The sequence below is a fragment of the Zalophus californianus genome, chromosome 5 (genome assembly GCF_009762305.2).
Source record: "Zalophus californianus isolate mZalCal1 chromosome 5, mZalCal1.pri.v2, whole genome shotgun sequence".
In the NCBI taxonomy this organism is placed as follows: Eukaryota; Metazoa; Chordata; class Mammalia; order Carnivora; family Otariidae; genus Zalophus; species Zalophus californianus.
Genome location: NC_045599.1, coordinates 50,860,414 through 50,872,854, shown reverse-complemented (window position 1 = coordinate 50,872,854; position 12,441 = coordinate 50,860,414). Strand labels below are relative to the sequence as shown.

The 12,441-nt window shown below is 39.9% G+C and overlaps 1 protein-coding gene across 4 annotated transcripts in view; it reads right to left on the bottom strand.

Annotated features, from left to right (window-relative positions):
* Nucleotides 1-12,441, bottom strand: part of MAST4 (microtubule associated serine/threonine kinase family member 4) — a 575,892-nt gene that overhangs the window by 59,563 nt on the left and 503,888 nt on the right. For 3 of the 4 annotated variants that reach the window (XM_027604891.2, XM_027604896.2, XM_027604900.2), the window contains 4 exons: nucleotides 11,435-11,513; nucleotides 4,938-5,095; nucleotides 2,808-2,883; nucleotides 415-624 (listed from right to left, as the gene is read on the bottom strand). In XM_027604891.2, the coding sequence (XP_027460692.2) occupies nucleotides 415-624; nucleotides 2,808-2,883; nucleotides 4,938-5,095; nucleotides 11,435-11,513 (523 nt within the window). Of the gene's footprint in view, nucleotides 1-414; nucleotides 625-2,807; nucleotides 2,884-4,937; nucleotides 5,096-11,434; nucleotides 11,517-12,441 lie in introns of all 4 variants that reach the window. The other variant, XM_035727581.1, reaches the window with a different exon arrangement.

The following is a 12,441-nucleotide window of genomic DNA, read 5'->3' as shown; positions in this document are numbered from 1 at the left end:
TAATACGACACAGGCCTGGAAGAAGCCAGCCATTTTCCATTTAGCTTTTCCAGATATTAGGACTAGATAGCGTCATCAAATAACACACATGCACTCAGGCAATTTATAACTTTATCATTGGGGGTAGGGGGAAAAATAACTGCCTCAAAATCCTTCACAATCCACTTATCCCAGAGCCATAGATTGTCGGGTCCCGAGGTTCCTGTAAAGGTTATTACATTAACTTCCTATTACTATAAATGATGACAACAATCAATTTATAGCAAGTAGCAATCAGTTTTTTCTTCTTCTTTGCTTCCCTGGAATATGAACTCTATCTCATGGTTAAAAACGTGTAAGCAAACACACTCGTTTGCTTTTTTCGAGGGAAAAGGAAAACAAATCAGAAAACTTTATATAGTATGTGGTTCATACCTCTTGTAGCAATTTATCTAATTTGTGCTGTAATTCAAGGAAGTATCGTGAGGTGATGAGACCTTGGTGGGATTTATCCAAGCAATCTCGAGCCAGTTCAATAATCTGATGGTGAGTGAAACTAAGCACTCCATCTGCTAGAGGAAGAACGTGGTCAGGGGAGTAGCTGGTGATAATTTCCTTCAGACGTTCTTCCATCTGAGCCGTAGCCTATTTAGAGAAGACATGCACACACAGATGAAATACGACAAAACACACATGTGGACAATTATCACATTTATCTGGCATTTTCAGAGACCTCCACAAATTATGAAATAGAATTCTCAAAACTAATGTATACACAATGTCATTATATAGTTGTGAAAACCCAAAGAATGTACACCACCAGGCATGAACCTTAAATGTTAACTATGGACTTTGGGTGATTATGATGTGTCAAAGGCAGGCTCATTGATCATTAACAAATGGACCACTCTGGTGGGGGATGTTCATGCGGGGAGGGTGTGTGGGTGGGTGTGCTGGTATGTGGGGAGGTAAGCTGGGGGGGGGGGGGCATGGTCAGGGGGTATATGGGAATTCTCGGTACTTCCAGTTCAATTTTGTTGAACCTAAAACTGCTCTAAAAAATAAAGTCTGCTTTTTTTTTTTTAAAGATTTATTTATTTATTTGAGAGAGCGAGAATGAGAGAGAGAGAGAGTACATGAGCGGGGGGAGAGTTAGAGGGAGAAGCAGGCTCCTCGCTGAGCAGGGAGCCTGATGCGGGACTCGATCCTGGGACTCCAGGATCATGACCTGAGCCGAAGGCAGTCGCTTAACCAACTGAGCCACCCAGGAGCCCCAAAGTCTGCTTTTTTAAAAAATGTTTTATTTAAATTCAATTTAATTAACATATACTGTATTGTTAGTTTCCGAGGTAGAATTCAGTGATTCATCAGTTGCATACAACACCCGGGGCTCATTTAAAGTCTATTTTTTTTTAAAGCACCAATAGCAGTCGTCTTATCACATGAAAGAAAGATCTGATGTATATAAGGGAAACTGACTATCTGAGGATGATATTTATTTTTTTCTATCCTCTCAAATAATAAAATGTTCTATGGAAGCTTCTTCAAATAAGCCGAACGATACTGTGCATTGTTATGCTTTCGTTTTAGATCTTGGGCTCTCACTTTCAGATGGATGCTCAAAAATATCAAGTTACATTTTTACCTACTCAAAACTCAGAACTGTTGCTGGAATTCCACAGGGTGGGCCAAGAGTTGTTTTGTTCAGGAGGTTTTAATGTACCATGAACATCCTTATCCTTCTCTCACAAAGCTACATCTTGAGCAAAAGGCCAAGGAGAGTCTTTGGGTACATGTATCAAAAGCTCCCTTCCCAACTTTGATTTCATTCTCTGTGATGCCCTAGTGCCTACTCAGTACCCCCTGCATATATTAACTGTCTTTGCAGGGGGGTACCCTCTGCCCCTGCTTCTCTCTAAAATCCTAACCAGCACTGACTATGTAGACTCAGGACCTATTTCCCTGGTGAACAAGGGACATGTAATTAATAGCTAAGATGGCTTTAATCAATGACATCAATGTTGGGTTCATTACAAATAATAAGTACTCTGCTCGTGATTTATGAACCCAGAGAGATTTCCTTTCGTTTTCTTGCCTAGGGCTACACAAGTAGCTGGGGAGGAACAGGAACACAATGGAAAGGTTGTCTTCTCCTGACTGTGTAGGAACACTAGGGGAAAGGCCTCGGAAACCAGGGGATGGGAAGCGTCAAAGAGCAGGTTTTTGCAGCCAGGGTGTCTGTCAATAACTCTTCAGCAAGTCCTCTCGGGCTCAGTGTGAATTCCCTTTGCCAGTCTATTGGGGAACACTGCAACTCTCCCTTCCCTTCTAAATTAATAGGGTTAGACATATAATTGCTGAAGACATAGGAAGTCACAGAAAAGAAAAAATGAGGTTTTTTTTTGTTTTGTTTTGTTTTTTAAGAAAAAAAGACGTTCATCACATCCCACTCTACAGGCTTCTAAGGAAGAAAAACGTTGCTGCCTGACCATACAGCAGCAGGCCCGGACCATGGGCAGAGCAGCATGTAGGTGTAGAAGCCCCCTCGCCCTGCGGCACCTCATCACGCCCACCCTGTGGGCTGGGCAACCAGCAGGACTCGCTTTGGAGGAGGCACTTTTATCACAGACAGTGTGGCTAGTTGTCAGCCGTTTTAAAAAAATGTTTAGTGATTTCACCTTTCTTAGAAGCTGTGGTGCTGTTTTATACGAGTCTAACTCATTACTACTGGATTGGCCCATTCCTTCCCCTAACAAACCACCTCACAGACACTACACCCACGTTACCTGTTCGTTTAGATGCTAGGCATCTTCAATTCAATTCATTACCTTTGGGAACCTTTCTTTGTAGACATGGTTCATCATAATTATTTCATGGTCACAGCAGGCGGGAGAACGTCCAGGACTGCAAGCAAAGCAAATTACCCTTTTAAACTTGCCTCAGCATGAAATGAAAATAAGCTTTTTATTTATAAACAATTGGTTGGATCAAAAGTACTATACAACCTTTGCAAGAAAAGTATATTAGGTAATAAACTACAAAATCAGTCATTAGTACATACATAAATACCCACAAACAGTGACACCCTGAATAGCATTCAAAAAGGAAGCTCTAGAAATGGAACGCCATGAAATAATTAGAACTACAATATAAAACGAATTCAGAAACGTTCTTAAATTGAGATTATATTCTGTAGGTAGAATGCATTTCTGTAGTTCTGGAAACCAATTAATGAATTGCAATATAAAACAAAATAGGATCGTTACAAACACCCACATCTAGGACACACTGAACAGTATAATTTCACACTTTTATCCTACACCTGCGCTCTGCCACGTACCACTGAAGAGGGTTGAGAGTCTTCCATGGCACAGGAGTCACCAATGAAATCCATTTTCTAGCCTCACAGAGATCTATCCGGGGTGCTGAGGTAAGCATTACGTACAATATGAAACAGAGGCATGTAAGTGTTGTGTGCTTTTCTTTCTTTCAATAGTAGGTTATTTCTTCTCAGTATTACGGAGTTGTGCAACTTCAGTGTGTGTTTACATTTCTGGGAGAATACAACCTGTACTAGATATCCAAGGAACTCCTTTCATAAAACCATAAAATGGGCACCCATGTGGTAAAATACAATGCCCCTAAATGAATTCATAAAATTGACCTTTTATTCCCTAACTCAAAATGATAACACATTCCCGAATTATTCAATGTGGCTACATTTACTACCAGTTTATTATACTAAATAAAAAAGGTACAAAGAGGGGGGCACCTGGCTGGCTCCATCAGTAGAGCATGACACTCTTGATCTTGGGGTCATGAGTTTGAGCCCCACGTTGGGCGCAGAGTTTACTTTAAAAAAAAAAAAGATACAAAGGGGAAAACCCTCCTCAGTAAACTTTGATATTCAACTGAACACCTGACAAACTATTTTTTTAGTAAAATCTTAAACAGGAAAGTACACCAATTCTACAGCATCAAGATTTCATACTGCGGAGATGGACTGCCTTGATCATCCTGCAGAGAACGACCTGCTACCCCCAGGGGATGGGACCGCAGAAGCCGTCAGCCATCAGTTCCTTCAAAGACGGCCTCAGCTGCAGTCACTTCACCCAGGCCACATCCTTCCTTGGGCACCATACTCAATGACTGAGGTAGGGATAAAAAGTAAGGGCCATTTGGCACAGAGGGATAACTCTGATGGGTCACGCCATCCCCAGAGCTCCCTGTGGAGGCGGCTGTGTGGCAGCTAGATTTCTTTCTGCCCAAGTCAGCTTGCTTGCCTTCCTTAAATAGGTATAAATCCTGAGCACTCCCTAATAAACATCCTGAACACAAATCTCTGTTTGAGTCTAATCCTAAAAACAAAACAAAAAAACCCAAAAAAACAAAAACAAACAAAAAACCTGTAAGACAAATCTCTCTCTCTCTATATATATATCTGGCCCTACTCAATGTCAAAATTTAAGGGACACAAACTCCTAACAATTTATTCATAAGCTTGGAAAAAGTAAAACTCATGAAGGGAAGAAAGAATGAAAAATATGGGTTAACTTTTATAATGTGGAATCTGAATGAAAATCCTTTTATTTTTGCTGACCTTCCTTTTTAGCAAGGCTTACCCCTCTTAAAAAAAGAACACTAAGTGCTCCCGCACCACAACTGGACTGTCTTGAAATTTCCAATGGCAAGAAGGTTTTACAGGAGGTCCTGTTAGTCCATCGTGATTACTGCTACTACCCCAATTAACAAACTGAGAGAAATTAAAAGAAAAACAGTAAGATGCCTTTCAGTGGTAATTAACAATATCATGTAGAGATGGGAAAAACCACACTATGTTTGGGGTAGTTCACAAATCAATTAACACAGAGATGAATTAGAGGACCAAAAGGCTTCCCTTGAAATGGTTAAAAACAGATGATCCAATTAAGTAACATTTTTCAATCAGGTCCACCAACCTCAGACTTCGGGAGCGGGGGCGCATGGGTGTGTTCCTGCATCTGTTTTCCGTGGCGATGCTTTCGGTAGTACAAAAATGTTTCGACAGGAAGTGCAATTCATCTGGTGTCGGTTGGTACGGTAACTGATGCAGCTTCTCCTGGGAGGAAGAGGAGGACTACAACAAACCACAGGGAGGTTAGGGGACCATCTGAGAAAGAAAGACTTCAAGTGAATTCGCAGTCAAAGCGGTGAACCTGGGTGACATCACCATTTTATGTTGTTTCCCTTTCATGTTATAGTTACAATAATTAGTGTCTAAATATATATCCTTGCTGCTTTCTCTGTGAGGTCAAAATGCCTTCCATATTGCATCTCATTTGTCTATAAGACCATTCCCCAAAAGATGCTTCCCCTCTTGTAGAAAACCCAGGCTCTGAAAATAGGGAGGACTCGCTCAAAGCCAAGGCAAAAAAGCGACACCTGGACAATCTGGGGGCATGAAATGACAGATTAGTTCTCAACTGAGTATGGTACCCTAGCTTGGACCACTGCTCACAATCAAACACCGTGACTTTCAGGTGAGTAACATAAAATGAATTTTATGATGTGTGATCATAAATAAGGTAATGAGGTCTTCCTTTACAAAGCTTATCGTCCTGTGATACTTCGATATGTGCCTTAGGTAAAAAGGGGAGGAGAAGAAGATACTTTTCTCACTAATGTCATTGTTTTAAAAATTGGATTTTTTTTTTCCCTTTTTTCCTTTGGCTAAGACTCTTTTTTTTAAAGCCGCTTCAGTGGTGGTGAGTTTTTTAATTCCTTGCATATAGATTTGCTTTTTGAAAACTGGCACTTAATACTTAGAGCAAGGTAATGCAGAAAAAGTGAACAGCGAAATAACACTGTTTTTAATCAATCTGAGAAATAGAACAATAAAGCAAACAGACTTTTAGTTTTTACTGGGAGGTAAACTCTATAAGCAATTCTAACAGAAGAGACAGAAATTTTTGAGCAAGAGAATCATGATTAGACTAAGCATATTTGTAAAGGTAACACTCATCTGAAAATCTCAGTTTTAACAGGTGTTTTTTTTAAAGCTGTCATTAGTTTAACAATAAATGCACTTCATAAACACTGCAGCATCACAATGTAGTAACACTAGAAATTAATGACTAAACCTTAAAAATACTCCCATACCTTGAAATTATAAAACACCTTATAAGTCCATACTGAGACAAAGAGGAATTTTTATAACGTAATGAGATTGTTTTATAAGCCATAAAAATGAGAACGCTACTAGAAAGACTTAACAAGATAAACCAAATCTCTATTCAGAAAGTACAAGCACAGTCTTAAACACTTTTCACTGCGAAAAACAAAAACAAAAACAAATAAAATACAAACTAAGTCAACTCAAGCAATCCGGAAAAGAACAGTAAAATCACTGTAAGCAGGAGAGAAGGAGTGATGATAAAAGTGAAGATAAGGAAATCAGCTAATAAAAAAAACAGAATTAAGAATCTGTACAGAGGTCTCCGAGGAAAATCAATGTCCACGGTTCTGTATCCAAGACTTCAAAACCCTAAAACCCCGAAGTTTATTTGTAAGTTTAGAGTAATCCCTTTTGATGGCACAGCATCAACTGAACTGATGGAAAGCTATTTATGTATGTATTCAATATGTTTGAATACAAAATATGTATTCAATCCACTTAGTGTGAATGTTGATTCAGGCTGTGGTGGAAATATTAATATATTTGACTATGAACTGCTGGCCCAGGTGCTGCTGGGCTGTTGTGTATAGTACAGGGATCCTGTTACCTTTCTAAAATATGAAAATTTATTCCAAAACACATCGGTCTCTAGAGTTTCACATAAAGTATCATGGACCTGTACTGGCATGGAAATGACACAATGATACCAAGCGACTTCAGGAGGGTGGGTTCCCTCTGTGGAGGGAAGAAGCAGAAAGGGACTGGGTGGGCAGGGCTTTACTTGTATTTTTAACATTTATTAAACAAAATAACAATTTATTTTAAAAAACAGTTGTAGCAAATGTAACAAAATTTTGTGGTTATACCATATATGCAGCCACAGAAGGAAACTGCAAAAGGAATGTGCCCCAGGTTTACTGATGGGGAATACGGCAAAAGGAACGATGCAGCGGTGTTAAGAGTTCTAACCTTGACACTACTAAAGAAGCGAGGAGGCAAGGAGCGCCTCCTCTCAGTTGAACAAGCAAGGTACAAATGGGAGGAGGGTGATACCCTGTCCAAGTGACAAAGAATGGGTTTCTGGCACTGGGGACAACTGTAGGCCAGCAAAATGGCCTCAGGGACTCAAAAGGTATCAAACAGGGCCCCCAAAAGGAGATGATATTGGACAATCAAGAAAACCAAGGTTAGGTTTTAGTAGAGATTAGGGACTCACTCCGTGGAGAACTTTTGAAGCCAGTGAGAGCTGCAAGGCAGCAGAGGTGCAGGCTCGCCCCAAGACCACACACCATATTGCAAAGACACCTCCAGTGGCCAAAGCATCCTGGGAGTACCACTTTGAGGAGAGCTTCAGTAATTTGTTTGGGAGTTTCCCAATAAACTGTGTCTGATTACTTTATATTTCTAGCACATTCTCTAAGTGCGGTGTCAGGTCTCATCACCCAACTGGTCTGCACATGACTTTTGATAGCGTAATAAATCAAAGAGTAGAGTTACATAATAAAGCTGTACAAGACTTCCCCAACACTGTTCTGAATAATGATGTCATTTAGTCTCTCCAGATAACCATTTTGCAACAGACAATACTCACATGAATGCATAATTTTCTACTCGTTATTAAATGTAGTATCATTTTATAGTCATACCTCACGTATTTATAGGTATTTATATTCTTATTTCCATTCCCTCAGCAGAAAATAATCTGTTAAGAAATATGGGGGAATGTCCTCCTACTGCTGCAGTTTCTATTACTTATTTTAAAATGAAAAATTATGACCTCAATATTATCTTGAAAAAGTTCCCCATAGATTAATTTTAATGGCAAAATTTGGGGTTGAAAGAAGCTGCAAAACTAAATATTTTCTGGAAGGACTGATTAACTTCCTATGACCAAATTTTTTCAATTTTGAAATACAGCATTTTTAACACTTGCCAATTTTACAGGTGCCATATACCCAAAGGATAAAGACATGATGTTTACATTTCAGCAGAAGTAGTTCTGCAATTCAGCTAACAACACAATTACCTGTCAAACCTAAGCTATATTTTCAAAGTGTTTGTAATTTTATGTTCTGTATGTTTGCTTTTAAAAAATAACTAAAATGCATTTCTGATTGGCTAAATGACTAACATTTAACCCACAAAATAAAAATCTGAGAGTGCCTCAGAGTTAGAAAAGAAGAAAATGAGGGGCGCCTGGCTGGCTTAGTCAGTGGGACATGGTGACTCTTGATTTCAGGGTCATGAGTTCGAGCTCCACATTGGGCATAGTGATTACTTAAAAATAAAATAAAATATAATACATATTTTAAAAAAAGAAAGAAAAGAAGAAAATGTAACTACTAAGCAGTTTTATGCAAATTTTGCCCCACTATGTAAAGGACAAGAACCCCAAAACACTGAGGGAAATGGAAAGTAGCTTTTCAAATTTTCACTCATTATTTTTATCAATAACCAATAGGGAGAATAGATAACTGAACTTTTTATGTGTGGAGGACCTACACTTCACACCCATAACAGTTCCTTGTGTCTTTTGGCACAAAGTAATTTTGAAAGCAAAAATTTTAGGGGCACCTGGGTGGCTCAGTCAGTTAAGCGTCTGCCTTCGGCTCAGGTCATGATCCCAGGGTCCTGGGATCGAGCCCCGCATCGGCCTCCCCGCTCTGCGGGAAGCCTGCTTCTTCCTCTCCCACTCCCCCTGCTTGTGTTCCCTCTCTCACTGTGTCTCTCTCTCTCTCTCCCTCCCTCTCTCCCCCTGTCAAATAAATAAATAAAATCTTTAAAGAAGATTTTATTGTGAAGGAAAAAGTAGGAAGATGAGGTCAACAATTATACGTACCACCTTCTTTAAAAAACACTTAAGAGAAAAGCTAAAAGCGATCTTACCTCCAGTTAGCAGCTGTTGGTTAGAAGCACAGCAAATATGTATGTGTGTGTGACTAAAAATGGTCTCAGGTGGCTTCTTCCTTAGACACATATGGAAGTCAAGGATGGTGATAATTCCATTGTGACAGATGGCCAGGTCATGTTTATTAATGAAAATATTTATTTTTAGAAATACCATGTAAATTCCTTAAAAAGAGCCAAGAGGCTGGAGTCTAGACCTTACTGTATTCTTAGAGAAAGGAGGGTGTTGGTCAAAGCCCCTCAGTGCATTCTGTGTCTTACATTTCTGATAAATAAAAATGTAGAGAACAGTAGCAATTGCACGACATGGTGTATTGCCAGGATTAAACAAAGACTACAATGCACCGGAAGTAGTCAGGCTAATGTCTAGCACATAATAAATATTTCTACCACAACTGGTTTTTAAAATTTATTTGTACCAAATGAGGTCTGATTCTAGGTAACTCACTCTTTTTGAAGAGATTGGCTTTTTAAAATGGTGTATGATTTACTAGTTAGAGATGCAAGGATCTTGTATTCTCCCCTATTTTTCTTGCAAGAGTCAAATTACTGTATCCAAACTGTAATAAAACTTGACTGAAGGGCAAAGCAAGGTCATAGAGATGAAATGAACAAGAATCTGGAGACAAGAGACTTCCCCGAAAGTCTGTAGAAGAATAATACTTAAATTTCAGAAAGTTACCCTTGTTCTTCTTTTTGGTCAATCGGTTTCAGCATTCATTTTCACACTGGAGTTACCCATGTTCTCAGCATCTAAAATCGATCAATGACCAGTGATGGTTCTGGACACAGCAGCCCAGGGTAGCGTAACTGTTTTTTAGTGACAGTTTTGTCCACTGAAGCCATTCAGGAGTTTGAAGCATCCTCTCCAATGTGAGGCTTCTACGTTACTGAAATGACTCAAGACTGTCAGGACGTCTCACCAAAATTATCAAAATAAACTCACATACCACAACCAAATGGAATAGAGGATAGGCAAATAAATTACCTCTCCTCAATAAAATACCAGGGAGATGGTAAAAATAATCCAACAAATTTTAACAAGGCAGTATTAGAGGTGCTCCAGAAAACACATTATATTGCATCTGAAATTCTGGAAACACATAATATTAGGCAGTGGTGATACCAGTCAGTTTATAAACTTAATTGTAGTGTCCCTTCTTTTTTAAAAAATTTATTTGAGAGAGAGAGATAAAGAGAAAGAGAGAAAGTAGGGAGAGAGGTAGCAGGGGAAGGAGAGAGAGAATCTCCAGCAGACTCCCTGCTGAGTGAGGAGCTTGATGTGGGGCTTGATCCCACAATCCTGAGATCATGACGTGAGCCGAAATCAAATGTTGGATGCTTAACCTACTGGGCCACCCAAGTGCCCCAATTGTAGTGTCTTTTCAATGCATGAACTATTAAGTGACTGGATGTATGTGCTTAGCACAGTGCTGGGGCCTGTGAAAAACCACCACCACCACCACCACAAAACAATGGATGAATAACCCTACACAATAAACCACAGACTTTCACAAAATGAAAATGGAAATGTACCAGAAGGAAATCTAAAATCATCAGGTCCACATTCCTGGTTTGTCCAAGGGCATTCGGACCATTCCATTAAGTATGTATTGAACACCTACAACAGACCTGGTCTTTCTAAATGACCTCCAGCTTCCGAAGCTCTGCAGAGACAGATATCCCACAACACCACTAATTTAAACTGAGAAAGCATCTATCTAACTTACTGAATCGTTTCCATTAGTTGCTAGGGCTCTTGATGAAATGTTACAGTTTGGGGCAAGAGCATCCTTCTTTCTCTATTCTATTTCCATGGCTTCATTTTGTCTCTTTGTCTTAACTTACTACTAAATTCTTTTAATCTCTTCTTAAAAAAATTTCTTACCTAGGAGGTACAGATTTAAGGCTTGCCATTTTTTTTTCTTTGAAGGAGAAAAACAAAGAAACAAAACACCAAAAACAAACAAAAAAACCCCTGCATCTAAGCCACACAAGAAAAAAAAGAAAAAAAAAAAGACCCAGGCCATCAAAAGTTTAATGGCGTTTTCAGTACTGATATCACTGGTGTGGAACCAAAGCAATAAAACCAGATTGCATTTCCCCCCCACCCCCCCAAACTTCACCAAATGGTATTGAAACAAAAGCTCCCAATCTCCTCCAAACTTGTGATCCTGGGACTTAACTCAATTTATGCACCATGGTTTAAAAGCTTGCAGCAAAGAGTATGTCCTTTTTACATTTGTAAGCTCATCATGTGATGAGGAACCTATGCAGAGTGACAGACGTGCAGAAATTATCTCCTTCTTCCTACCAGGAAACACCCAGAGAAAACACCTGCTGTCCCAGAGAGCCGTGTGGTTGTGAGGAAGAAGACAACGGTGAGGTACTTACAGAGACTGTGGAGCTGGGCGTATTTGTCCCATAGCCAGAGGAGGGGAGAGAAGCCAAGGACCAGCGGCGTCCATCAGTCCTACTGAGAGAGGGAGATTAGTTTTGGCCAAAGCTGGAGCACGGTTACACAGGAACCCCAGGGAAACTGAGTATTTTTAGCCAAACAAATGACAACAAATACAGTCAGTGAAGATGTGGAAATGTTCAGCAAGGGCCAGAGTAAACAAACATTATACAGCAGGTTGACTTTTATTTAAACTGAATCGATACACCCAAACAAGGAGAAAGTGAATGGGCTGATCCATATTATTGATCTCTCACTAACACACTTTGACAAAATGAATACCAGGGATAATTACAATGGTCAGACTCAGCAGATTCAAATGAATAAAAACAGAGAGGGAGGAGGGCAAACACTCGTGTCTGGGAGCTGATAACTGAGGCCATGGGTCTTTGGAAGGGCCTGAATGGCAGCAAGGTACAAGAGCCAGTGGGGACTTCGATTATATCCTAAAGACTCTCCACTTGTTTTCAAGGGAACTGTCCTCCTCATCACACCTAGGGAGGGGATTAGTGGGGCTCAGGGCTGGTTCAAGTCTTAAGTAGCAAAAAACTTCCACGCTAAAATAAGTGACTGACACTATATTCAGAATCTCTAAGCGTTACTGTCTTCTGACATGACCTGGCTTCGTCAAGTGTTGCAACAAGAGCGAAGGTTGTGAGTATATGCAGCCCAGCTCTGGCCTGGGGCAGCATGTGCAGAAAGAAAATTCTCCACTAGTGACAGAACCTAATGCGGAGTACAAGTGTCTGCCCCAGTCATAGAGGCAAAACTGTCAGGAGTCCTTAAAGAGAGTGATTTTTCTCTCCACATGGTCCAAGGGTAACTTCCGAGGTGGATTCTGGTCATGAAGTTAGGGTCTTTACAAGGGTCTCAGATGACCGAATGATGTAGTACAGACAATACTGTTGCAGGGGAACACAAGAAAGCAAACTTTCTGAAATCT